General features: G+C 43.5%; 2 protein-coding genes across 5 annotated transcripts in view; both read left to right on the top strand.

Moving 5' to 3' along the window:
* Positions 1 to 20,887, top strand: part of LOC147903455 (putative phosphoglucomutase, cytoplasmic 1) — a 55,496-nt gene that overhangs the window by 6,988 nt on the left and 27,621 nt on the right. For 3 of the 4 annotated variants that reach the window (XM_087372491.1, XM_087372489.1, XM_087372490.1), the window contains exon 3: positions 17,691 to 17,772. The exons of the other annotated variant lie outside the window; for it this stretch is intronic. In XM_087372491.1, the coding sequence (XP_087228617.1) occupies positions 17,691 to 17,772 (82 nt within the window). The remainder of the gene's footprint in view (positions 1 to 17,690; positions 17,773 to 20,887) is intronic. 4 annotated transcript variants of the gene reach the window in all.
* On the top strand, positions 3,520 to 5,764 carry LOC147903456 (uncharacterized). Its single transcript, XM_087372546.1, has one exon. The coding sequence runs from the start codon at positions 3,535 to 3,537 to the stop codon at positions 5,698 to 5,700; it is 2,166 nt and encodes a 721-aa protein (XP_087228672.1). The 5' UTR covers positions 3,520 to 3,534; the 3' UTR covers positions 5,701 to 5,764.

Below are 20,887 nucleotides of genomic sequence, written 5' to 3'. Positions count from 1 at the left end.
AATGTGGTAATCAAAGAGTTGTTCCTAGTGACATCACTGAGTGTTACCAAGGTTAGATATGTTGACCAAGAAATCACAGTGAGGATGTTTGACGTAGAGATGTGGGTCGACGAGGAGTCAGATGCCTTTGTGAAGGTGAAGGACAGCATGGAGCGCTTGGTATCTTCCAGGTGCGTGGCTGTTGACACTAACACGAGGGTGGATTCCATGGAAAGCCCTGGGGTCTCATGGTCAGATGGATGCTGTACTTTAGAAGGGGACAGTAAAGGATTACATAGGCTCTTGGTGGGTGCCTCATTGAGGTACAGGGTTTGCTTTCAGAGCAAACAGACAGGCAATACAACAGTCTGGTATGTACTTGATATTTTGCATTTGAGCCTTTATAGCATGCTGTGGAGAGACTCTGCTCTTCATTTGTCTCAGGTGATACGAGATTGGAAGGAATTGGCCTTCTTTGAAGGCAGAAGGGGAAGTATTGGTACTTCTTCAAATCTCGGACGCAGATTGCTAGAAGGTGATGGACAAGAATACTGAAGCCAGAAGAGTACCTGCTTGAGAACTCAGCGAGAGTTCATGGTCCAGGTAATTTGGAAATATTCATTGGTTGTAGACTTTGCCAAAAGAAGGACGGGTTGAAACAGACCCTCAGAGCATGGTGCCTGGAAGACTCCAGGGTGCTCACTCATTATGAGGGGGACAACTGGAAGATCGTGACGGCTGGATTGCTCGAGTTCGAAGGCAGGAATGTGACGGAAGATGGTGGTGCCAGGAGGTGCTACCAAAGATGGACCTGTGTACCAGGATGGTGTGCGAAAGCGGAACCAAACCTGGTGGAGCAGGAGCCACTGGATGAAAAGCCAGGGTAAGATTTTGGCATCGAAAAGTTCCAGAGGACTACAACCAAGGAGTTATTGGAACATCGTCATCGACGTGTTGGCATTGGGCTGAGATGTGTCGGTGAGAGGGGGTGTTGGAAAGGTCACCTCCCCATCTGTAAGCCCCCAAATGAGGAGAGCATGGGGGAGGGAGACCTAGGGCAAGGTATGCCCAGAGAAAGGGGACAGCCACTGTACGGATCAGTATGGGCTGCTGCAGGGCAGTGTACGGAAGGTGTGCAGGGTGCGCCAGGGTCCGGACAAGGGCTGAGCAGAGGCGGATCAGCAGAAGCATGGAGTCGCACTGTTGCAGCAGGTATTGGGCAGGTCTATGGCCTGCAAACAAGGCTGGCAGGTGGTGGGGTAAGGAGTCCAAAGGGGCTGGGCCCTGAATGGAACAAAGGACCAGCAAAGGGCCCTAAATAGGGCTGGATAGGCAGCCAACCAGCCAACCAACTGGTCTGTTGGTTAGGGCTGCTACAGACCAGCCAGTCGGCCCAATTAGGGCTGGCTGGTCGGTTGGTTTTGGAGGGCCTTGTGCCCTATATAAGGAGGGCCTTTGTGCCCTCATAACTCATTCTCTGGAGCAGCCAACCACCAGCAGATTGAAGCAGCAGGAGGACCTTCCTTGGGCCTACATCCAGGAGGTGAAGGAGGCACATACAAGCTGCAGACAAAGCTGAGAAAGGGCTGCCTACCTAGGCTGATCTACAGGCAGTAAGGTAGAGAACCATTTTGGACAGAAAGTCTACAGATGCTCGAGGTGGAGGACGCGGGCTCGAGTCTAGAGATAGCCAGCAGATAGGAGAAGTACCTTGTGGTAAGATCAAAGGACCACACCATTGGTGGGACTCTGGATCTATCTCTTTTGTATTGTGTCCATAGCTTTGGACGGAAATATATTGTTTTGGTGGTTTCTCTCTCTGGCTGGTTCATTGTCTATTGATGAGTCTACACATCTATTTTATGCACATAAGTTAAGAAGTTTGTGATTCCACACCCCACACCACACTGTGTGAGCTCTTGGGCTATTCTATCAGTCTTCCGTTGTGCGTACCCTCTGTTGGGTCATTTCTAACAAGAAGGACAACCCGTACATTTTGCGTAGTAAACAAGTGACATGTAGTGGGTCTGGGCATAGAGGACATATCAGGTGGCGTTTGACCCGGGACATCATAGAGGGAGCATACATATGTGTGCCAACCAGTTGGATTTGTGATGGGAATGGGCGGCTTCACCTCCGATATAAGAGAGAGAGAGAGAGAGAGAGAGAGAGAGAGAGAGATTTTATTAAAAGTTTTTGAAAGACCAAAGGGTCTACGAGACTTAAAAATGCTGATATGGGCTGAGGGGTGGAGCCTCTAAACATGCATCAAGATTCAACACCCATGATCAACACAAGAAAAAATTCATGATCATAATGATACCATAAAGAGAGACAACTCTCTGAGTTCATGGAGAGGGTGAGGATTGACGGCATTGTGATACCCATCTAGGGAAGGTTGGTCGAGAAGACTAAGAGGGGGTTGGTGATGTGCGAGGTTGCTACAGCGGCGTAAAACCTGTGATGGGACCTTGACGGTTGTCAGTACGTGTGGTCTGTTGTGGTCTCCTAGCTATGGCCCTGGTGCGAACCAGTGCTACTGTCACGCCAATCTGCCATGCTCTGGTTTGGTGAGCATGGAGGGAAGGTCCCCCTAGTCTGATCTATGTCTCAACTTGCTGGTGAGTCAGACGTGTTTCTTGCTGTGATCCACGGATCCGATATCCCCCTTAGCCTTGCCGGTTAGTGGTGTCTAGCTAGAAAAACTCAGTAATCATGCTCTGAGTGGAGTCTGCCTGTACGTCCTGGTCTCGCCACTGTGATATGAGCAAATGCTCTTGTTTCAATCAATCTCATGGATGAAAGCCGCTAGCCATCTTTGATCTAGGCATGATTGCATCCGTACGCGTACGATCAGTTTTTCCGTACGGATTCCGTACGGCCGTACGTACGGACGTCCGTACGGATTTCCGTACGTGACTTTTTTTGGGGGTTAAAAAATCGGGATGCGTACCTTATATTGTTGCTGGGCTGCGATGTTCGAAATTCGAATCCGGATTCCGTACGACATCCTTGCGAAGGCTTCCGTACTGTTCACCGTCGACCGACGCTCTGCTTGCAGGCTTGCCGCTGCACACCGACCATTGCTGCCTCAAGAGCCTATTTAGGCTGACGTTTGCTTCTATTTAGGCAGGCTGCAGCCCTTTGCCCTCTTCTAAGCTTCTTCTGCACCTTGCTCAGTGCTGCCCTCTTCTTCAGTCCCGACTCCCGAGTCCCCTCAGCCCTTCACTCTTCTAAGCTCTTCAGTTTGCCCTCTTCTTCAGCACCTTGCTGCCCTCTATTTAGACAGCCCTTTGCCCTCTTATACTTGCTTTGGAGGTGAGTGGTCACCGTACAGTTGCAGCCCGCATCTTGCCTCTACGCTCTACCTGCTCCAAGTGTCAAGGTAAATGCAATGGCTGCTTTTTTTCCTTGTTTTGCAGCAAGTGCTCTCTCTTTAGTTGATGCCATCTAACAGGGCAGCCTGCAAGGACTTCAAGCCCTCTTTGGAAATTGTTCCTTTGCCCAATGCCTTATTTGCCCTCTTTTGCAAATTTGCAGCTTGCAGATCTACAAATGGGAAGACAAAAAGGACCAGAATGGGAATTTGTAGAGGCCTTGAAGCCTTTGGGGAAGGGCCAATTCACTTGTAAATGTAAATATTGCCCTCATTCATGGGATGGAGGACCGACCCGTATAAGGGCACATTTTCTTGGGCTCACAGGCTTGGGGGTTGACAAGTGTACTGCTCCTCCTGAAAATGTGAAAGATACTTGTCGAAGATTGCAGGCAAAGGTGGCCCTAAAAACTGCTGCAAAACAGCTTGTTGAAGATGTGGCTGATTTGGGAGATGCCTCAGTGAGTGGTACTGCAAGTGGAAATGCATCTGGCAGTGCATATGAGCCAAAGCAAAAGAAGTTGAAGACGTCAAAGGGAACCTTGGAAAAGGCATGGGAGTCACAAGCACGGAAGGATGCATACATTGCTCTCCGTCGTTTTTTCTTTGCAGAGGATATTCCTCATTGGAAGGTGAGGAGCCCTTATTTTTTGGAGATGGTTCGTGCCATTGGCCAAGTTGGGCCTACCTTCAAGCCTCCATCCTACAATGTTTTGCGCACAACGGAGCTAACTAATGAAGCAGTATGCATAGATCAAGAGATGCTACAGTTTCGGGATAAGTGGAAAAAATATGGCTGCACCATAACTTGTGATGGTTGGTCTGACACTCGACGCCGGCCTATAATCAATATTATGGTCTCATGCATATATGGTTCAGCCTTCTTGAAGTCCGTGGACACAAGTGGGCAGTATAAGTCAGGGGAGTACATCTTTGGGATACTGAAAGATGCCATTCTTGATGTTGGGGCTGAAAATGTGGTGCAGGTGTGTATGGACAATGCATCTAACTGTGTGCGGGCAGGAGAATTGGTGGAGGAAGAGTGGCCTCACATTTTCTATACTAGATGCACATGCCATTGCCTTGACCTCTTGTTTGAGGACATTGGAAAGCTTCCATGGATAAAGCCAGTGTTGGTACATGCTAACATGATTGTGACATTTGTTACCCGGAAACACACCGTGTTAGCAATGTATAGAAAATTCAGCAAGAAGGAATTGGTCAAGCCAGCACAAACACGGTTTGCTTACATGTTTATCATGTTAGCAAACTTGTTGGATGAGAGGGTATACAATGGATTGCGTCGCATGGTTGTCAGTGATGAGTCTTGCAAGAAGAAGGTGTCACGCACTGTGAAAGCACAACAGCTGTCTTCTATTATATTGGGTGCTTCATTTTGGCAAGATGCAAGACTCATTGTGAAGCTTTGTGCACCTATTTTGAAGATCCTTCGCCTGGCTGATAGGGAAGGGGCTACCATGGGACTCGTATATGAACTCACTGATCGGATGGTCGAGAAGATGGCAACTATTGATGGGATTGAATCCTCAAAGCTGGCTGATGTTAGAGCCTTATGTGTTGACAGGTGGAATATGATGCATTCTCCATTGCATGCGGTAGCGTTTGTTCTCCATCCTATTTGGAGAGAGAAAAATCCAGATAGTGACAAGGAGGTGCACGATGGGTGGATGGATGCCATAGAGCGGTACACCAAGTATGATGTTGACAGCCAAGGCACCTTATGTGATGAGTTGGATATTTACAAATCCATGTCAGGCACATTTGCTCGTGCGATTGCAAAGGATGAAAAGAGAATGCACCAAGGGGTGAAATGGTGGGAGACATTTGGGGCTCACACACCAAATTTACAGCGGTTAGCTCTTCGAGTGCTCTCGCAAGGCACATGTGCTTCTCCTTGTGAGAGGAATTGGAGCACATTCTCTCTTATCCATACTAAAAGAAGGAATAGGCTGCTTCCAAAGAATACCGAGAAATTAGTATACATCCATACTAATTTGCGTCTCATTTTCAAAATCAAGGAAAGGGGATTTGAGAAGATAGAAGTGACCCTAGAAATGATCAACAAGGAGAAGGATGATGATAGGCTGCTAGCGAGGCAAGCAGATACAGAGGGAGAAGACATTGCAGCCCCTATTGTTACACTTACAGGAACGATGGATGTTGCTGCAGCTTCAAGCAGCTCTAGTCTTTTGGAGTTCCATGGCGAGGCAGATGAGGATGATAGTGATGAGGAGGAGGAGGAGGATGAGGAGGGTGCAGGCATTGATGCAGATGATGATGAGGATGAGGATGAGCAAGAGGATGAGAATGAAGATGCAGCTTGAGGCTGTGGCACACTGGCAGCCTTTTCTTTATGATGTTTTGCCTTTCATGTTTTGGTGTAGTTACTAATACGGTGTACCTACTTCCTTTGAAGTTTGATCATGATGTTTTGGACCTTTTGAAATTTGGTGTAGTATTGATTATTGATCTATGATCTATGATTCCATCTATGATGTATCAAAATGTAGAATCCAGATGACTACGGTCTCTGGAGGCTGGAGTCTTTCATGAATGAAGAATCACGATTCACGACTCATGACTCATGACTCATGATTGACGACTTTAAAATTAATACAATTATACAAGTTTCAAGATTTAGTTTAATACCTCTGTGTCAATTTAATGTGTACAATGATCAATGATCAATCTATATTTTTCTGAAATTTTTTGGATAAAACTAGGGTCACGTATGTTTCAGCCCCAAGGGCTGAACCATACTCCAATCATACTTCCGTACTCGTATGACGTATGCGTATGGTAACGTATGGAAAAAACTATGGATCTAGGTAGGACAAAAGGTTGGATAGAGGTCTGAAAGCATCCCTGAAGAGGCAATGATAGCGGCCTCTGATCTCATAGTACACCGGGCATCTAAAAGCGAAATGTTCCTCTGACTCGATCTCATAATGATCGCATAGGGTGTAGATGCGACCCCGCTCTAGGTATGCCCTCTGCTCGTTCACTCTCAGTGTGAAGTCAGTGTGATGAGACACAAAAATGCCGATAGAGATCCTCAAGGACTGAGGGACGTGGATCCGTATGTACCCTGGTGGATCAATGAAACCCTCTACTAACATCCATAGGCAATGGTCTTTGTAAAAATTGAGCTTCACAAGGAGCTCACCGGCGCGAACCAAGTCTTAAATGTGTGTAATTGTAAAAGATCCTCTTGGATGACTTGGTTCACCTCGTGATATGTGAGTCAGATGGAGGGGGCCTCAACGCTGTATTGCAATGGATGTCACCTGTCTATGTGGAGCCAAAGTTCTCAAACCATCTGCATGTACGTGCATCCCAATACCGTTGGTCACTGTTTGCCGCCAGCGCCATGGATGAGGATAATGCCAACCAAGTAAGCCTGCGTTGCCTTGTGGTGTAGGAGCCATACTCTTTAATGGGGTAGAGTTATGTGATAACATGAAACGTTGCATCGAGCTGTAGTGGGGATGCTCCAAACTCAGCCAGACTTGTTGATGTGGGACGTCATCCATGAAAGCATGAGAACCTGAAGCCTCTCAACTTGAGCGCAATCTACCTTTGATAGGTCTGGCCCCCAACAAGGGCTGCCATACATACCTGCTGGGACCAAAGAGTCAAAGAGAAGAGTCTTGGTTCGAGGATCCGAAAGTGAGAGTGGAAGCATTGCCGCCCGAGTCTGGCAAGCACGGCGTATCCCTCACTCAGTAGGGCTTGTAGTGTTGGTTGCATCGTGAAGATCGGGCTGCAGAAAAGGACCCTCTATGTGTAGGATGCAACCACCTTCACCGGCCACCATCCAAGGTGAAACCCTTTCTGTGCATGCTTCCCAAGATCATGAACTTGATTTTACCAAGGTTGACCTTCAAGTCATGTGTATCACAAAAGGTATGAAGCGCGTCCAAGTGTCTCTTGAGACCCTCTGCTGAGGAAGCGAGTAGGACCATGTCATCTGTGTATAGGAGGATCTGGAGCAAGGATCTGGCTAGAGAGCAGCCATCTGTCCTAGGGTCCCAATGAACGTCTTAGCGTCCCAATGAAAGTTAGAAGAGAGACAAAGAGAGAGAGGGAGGGAGGGAGGGAGGGAGATGATATGATTGTATTAAAGTCCACATGAGACCCTTCAGGATCTATGGGATTGGCGATCACCATTAACTAATAGTGATCCCTTACATCCAGTGAAGAGAAAAATCTTATAGCTTTGTCATGTAGTGAGTACTTGTTGGGCTAGCTTGTGAGTGAGACCCAGTACCTTGTTGCGATGTTCTAAAATCTCTTTTAAGTAGCTTCCTAGCCTTTTGGCTGGCTGCTCCAATAGATTCTTTAGGTCTTTGCTTTCCCCATAGCCTTCTTTGATGTGTGTGTATGCTCTACATCTGAGGAGTACAAGCTGCTCATTTTCTACTTCTCCTGTGGGGCAGATTTTGCAGATTCTTTCCTCTTTGGGGATCCTGGGTCTTGCCCATCTATCCCTCTCTACCTCGAGATCATGTGAACTGGTTCTGATTTTGCAGATCCGATGTCTTTTAAATGTTGATATGTTTTCCCCAAGGTATTTCTGCATTCCATATCTGTCCATTGAGTTAATTTCTTGTTTATAAAACTGCATTTTTGTCCCTGGGTTTTGCCATAGTTTTTGTACCATTTTCTGCGTCACAATCTCTCTTATTTCACATGCATCTTCTGGTATATCAGCGGTAGTTATACCCCATGATTCCATCCACTTCATCCCCTCTCTGTGCCAACCCATGAGTCGTGTAGCTTCCATCGCTTTGTGTGGTATCCTGCTGTCATTCATCTTCTCAACTTTGTTGAGGTATGCCATGAATTCACAGAATGCTTCCCCTTCTAGAGGTATCATACCAGGTGAAGCTTTTTTGGGTGATTTGCGATAGCACTTGTGTAGATTTGGTATAGATTATCTTACCAAAGGATCTAATGTAACTTGTTGAGCATCCATATCCCTTGAATTAGTTATTGTGCTTAGGTTTTTGAGCATGCTCCAATCCAAGTCACAAGATGTTAGCGATCACATCTACTCATGTTCAAGGAACAATCTGTAGGCAGTAGCTTGAACTGAAGTTCGAGAATTCTTGAGAAAAACTCACAAAGATGTTACCAGTGATCACAAAAGCTCATGTTCAAAGAACATTATGATGGCAAAAGCTAGTGCAATAACTGCCATACACTTGAACTTAAGTTTGAGCGTGCTCCTTTGTGCTCCTACCAAATTCACAAAGATGGTACCAATGATCACATATGCTCGTGCACCACTTCCACATCCCCTCTTTTTTGCAATAAATAAGCAAGCTTTATTAAATGAGATAAAAAAAGAATATGACAAATAAAATTAGCAAGGTAAGCTCATGGAAGAGCATCTCCCACATCTTTGGAAGAATTGACTAAATCATTGCCATGTGGAATAAGAAAGGTCAGAAGGGTCATGAACACATGGGGAGGATAACCAACAGGAGCTTATAGTGCCGAAACACAAGATTATTTTTGAGGTCCAAATCATCTCCAGAGACCCTACTCTCATCACCAAATTGTAAGCTATTTTTTTTAACCTTCTCCCCCACAAGGACATGCTTCCATCTAAATGGGAAAAAAAGTTGAGCCTGAGAGAGCCATCACCTAATATACTACCAAAGTGGCTGGATCAAAATTGTAGTCCCAAAATACATGATAGTGACTTTCCAATCCTACCCTCTAGAATGCTTTGGTTGCCATTTTTGTTTGAGATTTAGGGTATAATATAAGTACATATAGGATGTCTGTGCCTTAACCCCTAACTCCCCTATTAGGAAGCATTTATGTAAAGTTTCTATTCTTTCCCAGTGAATCCTAGACAGCCCAGGTGCCCCCAAGCGGGGCATCCGTAAAGAATTACTGTTTGCACAAGCATGGTGTACATAAACTTTCTCATTTCCCAATTTCCAAAGATGCACTTTCCTGCATTTATTTTGGAAGCTATATAGAGCATTTAAACCTCCCAAAATCCAGTAACAGAGGTTACTTTTTACTTAGGCTCAAAGTAAGTAGAAAGGCCTTTATTGGCTTGTAAGTGTTTTCTTCTTTTTTTAGGGGATACCATAAGTTGGCATGTGGCATCCTAGGTGGTAATCCCATAAGCAATACTGCTTTGTACTACCCTGGGCCATACCTATATAAGGGCTCTTGTACTTGGCAAGACATTCATGACTTGTACTTCATTACTGAAATAGAAATTACAGCAAGAGTTCAATACTCAGCTGAATTCTAAAAAGGATTGACTTCCTCCTGTCCTTGTGCAGCCCCTCACAAGTCTCTGTTGTAGGTCCAGCCCATGACCTTCCACTCCTTCCTTTTTCCTAAAACATAAGGTACTTCACTACTCTAACTTTCCTGCATATTCTACCAATTTTAGGGAAGTTTACTGTCAGTTAGGAGCAGTCTTGTTGCATTGGTATTAGAGCACTTTTCGTGGGAATTTGTGGGAAATTCTTTGTCCAATCACTTCGAAATTTGGAGCATCTACTCTTGAGCCTAGGGCCTACATCTCTGCAAAAATTCAGCGCCAGAAGTACCTTCTGTTGTGAGCTGCCACATGGCAGGCTCTGAGAAACCCTGATTTTCAAAGTGCTCAGAATTTGGATCTTCTTGCATCAGTGGAAAGTCCTTGCTTCCCTGATCATTTCTATGTGTGGGAATCCTAAAATGGTGGAGGATTGAGTCAACATTGAAGTGGTTTTCTCTCTGGCGCAAGAAACTGCACCAAACTAAGTCGTTCTTGGCTTGATCTGTTCGCAGTAATCACATAAGGCTGCTCCCTAAGTTTGGTGGTGATTCGAAACTGTTTGGAGAAGTTATGAGCAAATTCGACTGGCTGGAATAGAAGAAATGCTGCGGAAATTCAGATTTATAACTCCATTTTGGGTCAGCTTTAGTGCATATGGTCGCTCAGCTCCATGGATGCAACTGATAAAGTTTGATAGTAATCTGATTTTTTGTTACTGAGAATTTCGAAAATTCAGTGCAACAGCTAGTGCAGAATTGCTATTTGCCAAAGGTTCTAGCAATTTCTAGCCATCCAGGTGTAATGTTATGAAATTCTACTCCTGATTGGCCCTTTGGTTCAGTCTTAGCATAAGGATCGCCTAAACAAGTGGGAAATTTCAAGTTTTCTCTCAGAAATTTGACCTGCGAAATTAGGGCAAAACTAGCATTTGGGGCTTTTGGTACTGGTTTTTGATCAAGGCTTAAGAAAGTGCATTTACTCTAGATTCAAGTCATTAAAGATGCCTGTAAAGAGGTCTACTGGTCGAGCTAGTAAGTAGGCCAATGAGTATCCTTGATTCTATCTCAGAGAAGGAAGCAATTGATAATCAGGCTAAAGTTTCCGAGCCCAATGATCTTCATGTTGGCAATATTCAAAGGGATTTGGCAGCAACTCCTCAAGTACAAACATCCCTTAACCAGGAGCAGATTATAAGGAGTTGTATCGACCCAATGCTACAATGAGATCAAGACCAATAATCAGAAGATTGACGAAAGGATGCAGAACATGTCTGCCACTTTTAATAAAAGATTTGACCAGTTCAAGAGAAGCCAAATTTATGATTGGGAAGAGACCTGTGGATCCCGAAATTGATGGAGACTCAGGTTCAGATGATAATAATGATGATCATATACATGTAACTCAACTGGTTGGTTTTATGGCTTCTGCCCGAAGGACCTGCCACTCTAGTGGAGTTAAAGCTCATATGGATAAGGATTCAGCACACGGTAAGACTCCTAATAATAACAGTTCAGTAGCAGTTGAAAAATTCCATGAATATAAGTTGCTACCAGCAGACCTTAGGGCAGCAATGACATTCCAACAATATATACAAACAATTAAATCTATTGAACCAAAAGGACCTGTTCATCAAGACAAAGATATGAAAGTCAAGATTATACTTCCTAAGTTCAAAGGTGATTCTACCTCTCCTAAGAAATTGGAGGAATGGCTCAGCAAGATGGATGACTACTTCCTTCTATATCCAAAGGGTGATCAAGGTAAAATCAGATTTGCTGTTCTTCATCTGGAAGATTATGCCCACTCTTGGTGGAGGCATCTACAGCAAGAAGGGTTAACTTTTAATGCTTGGAATGAATTCAAGGCTGAAATGCTTAAAACTTTTATATCTCCTTTTACTAGGGATCAATATATTTGTAAATGGTATGATCTTACTTAGCAAGGATCAGTGAAAATTTATATCAAACAGTTTTGGAAATTGGCTCTATTTGTTCATGGTATTGATGAAAGAGTTAGAATGTTCAAGTTCATCCATGGTCTGCACCCTAGTATTGCTTCAGATGTTGCAGCTCAAAAGCCCAATTCTCTTAAAGAGGGCATGCAGTTGGCAGAGCTTTATGAACCCAAATACAATGGGAAGGAGAAGACTTTGGGTATTGGTCACTTTGGAACTAAACTTATGGTCAAAGGGGTTTCCAATGATGAAAGCAAACTTCCTACACCTGCTACAACTTCTTCTATTTCTAGGTTCCCCACAGTGTATGGCAGTGGCATGGGACAACCTAAGGCTTACAAGGCTACAGATGTAAAATCATCCTTTAAACCCACTCCAAAGGATGATCTGAGTGATAAAAGAAACAAGTTGGTTAAGCAGTTATTTCAAGCAATTGTTGATGACAGAAAGAAGAAGAATTTGTGCTACCTTTGTGGTGAGAAGTGGACCCCTGAACATAGGAATGTGTGCAAAGCAAAAACAGGAGCAAAGTTGAGCTTGATTCTAGAGATTGATGAGGATTTATCTTCTAATACATCTGCAGCAGAGTCTGAATTTCATGAATATCAGGACTGTGTGAATGAAGGCCTTGATGATGATGAGGATCATAGTTTTAAAAAGGGGACCACCTTTCCCTTTGATCCAGGTGGGTTATCCATGTTTGACACCATGCTTATGGATGATAGTTTACCAAGGTGCTCAAATAGATCTAGACAATGGAACATTGAAGTTGTTGAAGATTATGAGGATGAGATCAGAAATTCTAATGGAAATGATGCTGTTGATGATGATGAAGTGTATTGGGATACACAATCAGTTTGTGTACAGCATATCTCCTGATGTTTTTATGGGCTGCAAGGGCTCTCAAACCCTTAGGTTAAAAGGAACAATCAATAACAGATCAGTTCACATTTTGGTTGACAGTGGGAGCACTCATAACTTCATTAATGCAAAGACGCTTCAAACAGTGAAGTTATGCCCATCCACTTTGGATCATGGGATCAAAGTTGAGGTGGCTAATGGTCAACATTCCCACAGTAAGCAATATTGTCAGGCTGCTCAAGTGCAACTTTCTCAAGACTATACTTTTCAGGGAGATCTATTTGTCTTGGAAATGGGACCTATTGTCATTGTCCTTGGTTGTAAATGGTTGAGAACCTTGGGAGAATTCTGTATGGACCTTGACAGGCTATATATGAAGTTTATGCATGAAGGTAAGCACATCACTTTGATGGGTCACCAATCTCCTAAATTGTCCTTCATTTCTGCAAGAAGAATGGCCAGAGACCTCAAAAGTGTTTGTGGAGTCTATGCTATTCAGTGGACCTTGACAGGCTATATATGAAGTTTATGCATGAAGGTAAGCACATCACTTTGATGGGTCACCAATCTCCTAAATTGTCCTTCATTTCTGCAAGAAGAATGGCCAGAGACCTCAAAAGTGTTTGTGGAGTCTATGCTATTCAGTTGACCAAGTCTCAAGAGGGTAATGGGTTGTTGGTGGAGGATAAAGACATGCAGTCCCTATTATAGCAATACTCTGATTTGCTGATCTTCCCAACCATCTCCCTCCCATGAGAGATGTGGATCATGCAATTGTGTTGGAGCCAGGATCTAAGCCAATCAACAAAGCTCATACAGACTTTCTAGAGATGAAAGGGAAGAGGTGGCAAGGCAAATAAAGGAACTCCTTGACAAGGAATTTATCACACACAGTCAGTTACCCTTTACCTCTCTTGTGTTATTGGTTAAGAAGAAGGATGGCTCATTTAGAATGTGTATTGATTATAGGGATTTGAACAAAATGACAGTTAAGAATAGGTTTCCTATCCCTAGAATTGATGATCTACTGGATGAGCTTAGAGGGGCAAAGTACTTCACAAAGATTGACTTAAGGTTAGGCTATCATCAAATAAGGATGGAGGGATGAACATAAAACTGCCTTCAGGACAGAACATGGGCTTTATCAATTCAAAGTGATGGCATTTGGCCTAACCAATGCACCTGCAACTTTCTAGGCCCTAATGAACAAGGTATTGCAGCCTTTCCTCTATAAATTTGTGTTGGTATTCTTTGATGATATATTGATCTACAGCAAAACGAAAGAAGAGCATTTATTGCATGTCCAGCAAGTATTGGAAGTATTGAGGACACACCAGCTGTATGCCAAATCAAGTAAATGCACTTTCATGGCTTGAAGAAGTGGAATATTTGGGCCATATTGTCAGCAGTAGTGGCATTAAGGTGGATCCCAGCAAGGTAAAGTGTGTAAAGGATTGGCCTATACCTCAGAATATCACCCAGCTGAGAGGGTTCCTTGGTCTAGCATCATTTTATAGAAGGTTTATAAGGCATTTGCCAAATTGGCAGCTCCTCTCACTGATCTTCTAAAAAAGAATGCTTTCCAATGGTCTGACCGTGCCAATAAGAGCTTTGAAGCATTAAAGGAGGCAGCATTAACTTCAGCGCCTATCTTGGTATGTCCTAATTTCTCTCAACCTTTTATAATTGAGGCTGATGCTAGTGGAAGGGGCATTGGAGCTGTCCTAAAGCAGAGTCATGGAGTTATTGCTTTGAAAGTCGGAAATTGGATGACAAGGAGTCAAGTTTCCACATTTATGACCAAGAGATGTTGGCAATACTTCATGCAATCAAAAAGTGGCACCACTACATTTATGGCAGCCATTTCAAGGTCAAGACTGATCATAAGACTCTAAGATATTTTCTATCTCAGTCTTCTCTATCACCCAAGCAAAGGAGATGGCTATCCATTGTGCAAAACTATGACTTTGACATAGATTACAAGATGGGCAAAGAAAATATTGTGGCAGATTCTCTTTCCAGGATATGGGCTTGTACTTTATCATCTATTACTGAGGTTTATAAAGATTGGATCCATGGCATTCAAGAAGAGTATCTCAATGATCCTCAAGCAGCTGCTATGTTCCAAGACTTACAAGATCCTGACTGTCAGCAATATCCCAATTTCAAGTTGCACAATGGGCTCTTGTGGTATCATGATAGAATATTTCTTATTGAAAATTCCTCCTATAAGCTGCTAATCTTGCAGGAATTTCACTCATCTCCCATGGCTGGGCATATAGGCCTCAACAAGACGTATGATAAGGTAAAACAGAGTTTTTACTGGAAGGGGCTTTGGAAGGTTGTTCTTGCTTATGTTCAAAGCTGTAAACCCTGTCAACAAAACAGGGAGTTGAATTTGAGGCCAGCTGGTCTACTACAACCTCTACCTATACCTCGAGGTAAATGGACACATATCAGCATGGACTTTATTATAGGTCTACGAGTGACCTCTAAGGGTTGGAACAATATCTTTGTGGTTGTTGATAGACTTACTAAAGCTGCCCACTTCATTCCTATTTACAGCTTCCAAGGTGGCTAAGCAATTCATGGAGAATGTGTTTAAATTACATGGACTTCCTCAGGAGATTGTGAGTGATCGTGATGCTAAGTTCATGGGGCATTTTTGGCAAGAGCTTTTCAGTTCCATGGGAACACTTCTTACCCCAAGTACAGCAGATCACCCTCAAACTGATGGGCAAACAGAGAGGGTTAACAGCTGGTTGGAAGAGTATCCAAGGCATTTTTGCTTCGAGACCCAAGCATCGTGGGATCAATGTTGCATCTAGCTGAATTTTGTTATAATACCACCAAGCATACTTCAATTGGTATGAGCCCTTTTAAAGCCATGTTTGGCTGTAAAGCTCATGTTCCATCAACCATTATTGATCAAGCATTGACAAGCCAGCAAGCCAAGGATGATTTGGCTCACATGACTGCTCTATTACATCAATGTAAAGATAATATGGTAAGGGCCCAAGCAAGGATGAAGGATTATGCTGACGAGCATAGGAAAGATCTTCATTTTGAAGAAGGGAATTATGTATTTCTCAGATTACATAAGTCTAGGCATGCTTCTTTGAAAGGTAATACCAATGTTAAACTTGCTCATAGGTATTATGGACCTTACAAGGTTTTGAGGAAAGTTGGGGAAGTGGCTTATGAGTTGGAGCTCCCACCATCCTCTAGAATACACAAAGTATTCCATGTATCACTGCTCAAGAAGTATTTGGGGCCTAAGGAGCAAGTTATGGAAGAGCTACCTCCTATGGATGAAGAGGGCCAAATTGAGTATATACCTGAGAAGATCCTTGGATTTAGAGATCATGTGTTGAGGAACAAGTCCTACATGGAATATCTTATCAAATGGAGAGGTCTACCTGATGAGGAGTCTTCTTGGCAGCCATCTACAATTGTGGAGCAGTACCCTCAATTGCTTAGCTGAATTCTATGGCCAAAATTGAGTCTTTATGAGCAGATTTGATTTTCTCTTGCTATATAGCATATATGGACATGCTGCAGCCAGCATTCACTATCCTTTCTCAGATCAGCATGTCTCACACTGGATTATATGATCAGATCTGTTATATTGGACAGCATAGCTCTTCCACCCAATTGCTTGATTTCTTGGGAATATTATATGATCCATTTACAGATCAGCATGCCTACAGGGAGGTATTTGACTGAGAAACTTCATTGTTCAGTTGATATGACCATAATTGAGCTATTCAGGTTTACAAGGAGCATTGTATGTCCAGGTTACAGCCTTTTCAAATTTGAGGACAAATTTCTATTTGAGGAGGGAGGATTGTAACAGAGGGTTACTTTTTACTTAGGCTCAAAGTTAGTAGAAAGGCCTTTATTGGCTTGTAAGTGTTTTCTTCTTTTTTTAGGGGATACCATAAGTTGCCACGTGGCATCCTAGGAGGTAATCCCATAAGCAATACTGCTTTGTACTACCCTGGGCCATACCTATATAAGGGCTCTAGTTGTACTTGGCAAGACATTCATGACTTGTACTTCATTACTGAAATAGAAATTACAGCAAGAGTTCAATACTCAGCTGAATTCTAAAAAGGATTGACTTCCTCCTGTCCTTGTGCAGGCCCTCACAAGTCTCTGTTGTAGGTCCAGCCCATGACCTTCCACTCCTACCTTTTTCCTAAAACATAAGGTACTTCACTACTCTAACTTTCCTGCATATTCTACCAATTTTAGGGAAGTTTACTGTCAGTTAGGAGCAGTCTTGTTGCAAATCCTTCTTTCCACGCATGAATTCCATTTGTAGCTGTCGGTAAAATCCAGCCCTAAATATTTGTATGAGTTGACTATTTCTAGGGGCTCCCCACCAAATGTGACATCCACCTGTTTGTTACGTGTCCCGATGACCATCACCTTTGACTTGTCTATATTAACCTGCATTCCAAGTGTTTGCAAACTCTCTCAGTGCAGCTAGATGTGCTTGTAGGCTCTCCTTGTTCTTTGCGAAGAATACCACATCATCTACATATATAAGCATTAACAAAGGTATCCTGCAATTGCACACCTTCTTTGCTATGTATTCTCATCCACTTTTCCAATTCATCGATAAAAAGACCGAACAGTGTCGGTGATAGGGGGCAGCCCTATGTCACTCCTTATTACAACTTTCCTCTTGGAGCATGATCCATCTACTAGCGGCTGTGCTAACTCAGCTAGAACCTTCTCATAGAGTTGGTACGTGGCTTCTTTGAGTTCTTGAGGGACTTAAGCTTTTCCAATCTTTCCCATAGCCTCTTTCGCGGTACTGTGTCGAAGGCTTTCTTGAAATCTATGAAAGTGCAGTAGACAGCCTCTTTCCTACCTTTGACTCCTTCAGTTGCAGCCCGTATGGCAACCAAATGATCAACCGTAGAGTGCTTGGGTGAAACCCTACTTGGTATGGCGCCCTCACTCCTCCTTCCGACCATTTGCTGATCTTTTGCTCAGAGTGCCATATAACTTTGCCATTAGGCTGCTTACCATGATTGTCCCTAAATTTGTCCATTAAGGGGGGGGGGGGGGGGGCGGGTGGGAGAGAGAGAGAGAGAGAGAAAGAGAGAGAGAGAGAGTATTTGGAAGAACATAAAGTTGTGTGATTGGTCCATTCTAGTTGAACTTTTTCAATTTTATTGTGGAACATGCAGGTCACGGTCTTCAAGCAGCCCAACTATCTGCATAACTTTGTGCAAGCGACATTTAATGCACTCTCTGCTGAAAAAGTAAAAGGTCGCCACTGCTTGCCGCTTTCAAAGCTCCATCTAAACTCAATACAATATGCTTCTAATGCATGGATGTTATGTGTGCGTGTGAGCTGATATGTCTGTGCATGTGTGCAAACATTTAGACAGCATCAGGCACCCACAGTTGCGTGGTAATGTCATTATTGAGCAGACTAGAATAGCTAGTTTCCTTGCAATGGTAATGCAGAGTTAATGTATTTTCAGGTTTTTGGTTGGCCTTACGCAGGTTGGACCTTTGCTGTTCGATTTCTTAATATGTTCATGTTCTCACATTTATCTACATGAATATAAGGGGTTGAAAGCTAAGCACAATATTTAGGGCTGCTGATAAGGCAAGGAAATTTGAGAACCAAAAGTAAGAAACATGACACAACAAACTTAGACTCAAAAGGTCTTTTATGTTTGCGAGGGCCAATGTTATTAAACTGCCGAACTGATATTCTTTTGACTTTGTCTCTGCTTTCAATTATTCAGACACATGGAATCATCCCAAGACCAAAATAATCAGCCATATGATTTACTATCAAGATCTATATTTTAATAATTTCTCTTGATACTCTTGTTCTTTGAGAAATATTTCTTCTTGTATTTTTTTGGATGAGTGTATCTTTATGGAGGAGTCTATTGGGAGGGACTTAATGATTTTAAGTTTGTTAGAGAATATTCTTACAACCGGATGTATCTCTTGCATTTGCATTATTGAAAACAAACACTCCTTTCAAATTATATAGATATGTGTGTTTTCTTTTTATGCGGATTTGTCATGTTAACATGAAATCTATACACCCCAAGGTTTTACTCCTATGAAAGAGCTCTTGACACTCCAGGTCTTTTTGTATGCATACATCGCTCATCCTTGGAACCATTGACTGAAAACATAGGTCATCCTCCAAGTTATGGTAACTACATCAGCAATATTGAGAGCTGTGTGCTGCACTCACATTCCCTAGCATCTCATAAGATTCTCAGGTGTCCAAGACGAGATTCTCCTCCCAGCCATAGCATTCAAACTTCACACCTTTGCTGCTCAGACCTAGCTTGGGTTCCTCTCAATGTTAATCGCAACTTACTTGGATTTCCTTGGCAGCATAGTACCCCTCATATGGAGGTTTCTAGAGCCTTATAGCCGTCCCCGAAAGTTACGAGGGTGTGAGTTTGAACTTACATGTGGGTAGGACCTTGGAAAACTAAGGGGCAGGGTTATGCGATGTGGGTATGCAAAATTCCCCCTAGGGATTCGTGCCTTGGGGGTGAATTAGTGAATAGGTCCAAAGATGGGACAAATTGATTGTTTGGGCTTAAAATTGCACTACTAGAGGGGGCAATGGAAGGCAAACGAAGAGGGGATGCCACATGGCATCTCCCATGCCTCAATGGAATTAGCAAGGTTATGTGCATGGTTATGGGCTGCTAGAAGCACCTGGGAAGAAAGGCGCCACGGAAGAGTGAGTGCTGAAGGATTCCGTACGACAAAACGACTTGGGCCGCGTGTACGGAATCCGGGCGTGTATGGACTCTTGTGCAAGGGCTGTGGGTTAATATGGCTGTAGGGATTGCTCATAGGCTGAATACACCCCTCGTACAGACTATTCACGAAGCTGCGCATCACGCTGGCGCACATCTGTATATACGAATCGTGTACGGCCATTTGTACGGACTGCTCCTTGCTTAGGTACGAAGACATCTCTCCTGGGTACGGATCTCATACGGACTTCCTACAGCTGCTACAATGATCACGTACAGATGCTGTCAGGCTGCGATTGGCCTTTGTATGGACTGTTCACAGTTCGTGTACGGCCATAGAACGGGCTGCAAATGTACAAAGGCCAGCTCACTTTGGTGTGAATTAGAGCTGGGAGCTGGTCTAGTCACACGGAGTTAACTGTGAGTTACTCTAAAGAGCTAGTGGGCATTTAGGGTATCTTGGCTTGTTTGTGGATTGTTTTCAGAAGAGCTGTCCAATCAATTGATTGCTGTTGTTGTGCAAGAGAACACTTTGTGGGTAGCCCTTCTATTTGCCCAAGCTTTCAAGGATGCTAGCTGGAAGTTTATGCTTGTCTTCTGTGTTGAGCAGATAAGTGGTTAAGAGGGCACTCGAGGCAGATGCAGGGAATTGTGTGATTCAATATGGGTTGCTAGGAACAAATTCGAGGCTTAGTGCAAGCCATCTGGGACAGAAATGAGTGCCTATTTCCATGCTTGGTGGAAGTCAATTACAGCAGAGGTTATGCCTTGGACAATGAAGCATAATGGGCTGTGGAAAGCTCTAGAGGCAGGAGGAGTTGATTCCATTGTTAATTTATTTTTTCAGGGTCTTCTGAATATTAAATAAATGCCGAAAGGGGTGCCACGGGTTTGGGGCCAATCTGTGTCCTTATTCTTGAGCAGGAGCACTGTAGCTCCGAATTTGTGTTTGAGTTATTTGCTCAATATTTAATGTAAAGGAATTGGCTGGTTAGTTGTCTAATACCACCCATCTTGTTGGCCTTGAGGCCGGTTTCATGGTTCCATTGCCGGGACATCACCATCTTTCTTAAGGAGGTGAGTCTTGTGATTGTCTTTGGTGAAGTATGCCTACTGTAAATGGATAGCAGCAAGGAAAATACAATAAAATTCAGCAAATATGTCTCTTACTGATGATGATTGGGATATGGATCCTCCCAGGATGAGCAAGAAGAGCAGTCTATGCATGAGGGAGCCTCCTAGGATGACAAAAATGTTGAGGTAGAGCAAGCTGTAAATGCTTTTGGTGTGAGTGCCTCTCATTCAAAAGGGTCAAAAGAGGCTGAGGATGTTGATGCTATGTTTAAGGCACAGTCAATGACCCCGTCATCAAAGAGCTTGACGGCTAAATTCTTGACCGAACCATTTGGAACACAACACAATAATCAGCTATTTACATTTTATATACATTACTATCTGTTACATTCTAACTGGAACGTAAGATTCCTTCCCTCTTTAGACATGAATGATGAATGTTCTTGATGATGAAATCTAGGAATGCTCTCCGTAGGCGGCCTCTGATAGTGCTGGTCAGTCGCTCACGATAGGAACAACTTCACATTATCATGTTCCTTATCGCGAAGTGTGGACACAATTCA

This window comes from Dipteris shenzhenensis, chromosome 3 (genome assembly GCF_047967505.1).
Source record: "Dipteris shenzhenensis isolate YYH24624 ecotype China chromosome 3, Dip_SZ_1.0, whole genome shotgun sequence".
NCBI classification, from domain to species: domain Eukaryota; kingdom Viridiplantae; phylum Streptophyta; class Polypodiopsida; order Gleicheniales; family Dipteridaceae; genus Dipteris; species Dipteris shenzhenensis.
Note: the sequence above shows the minus strand (reverse complement) of the source record. Positions and strands in the feature narration are given on the sequence as shown.

Bases quoted from the DNA above. Each gene is read 5' to 3' on its own strand.
- LOC147903456 (XM_087372546.1), top strand. From the start codon at position 3,535: ATGGGAAGACAAAAAGGACCAGAATGGGAATTTGTAGAGGCCTTGAAG.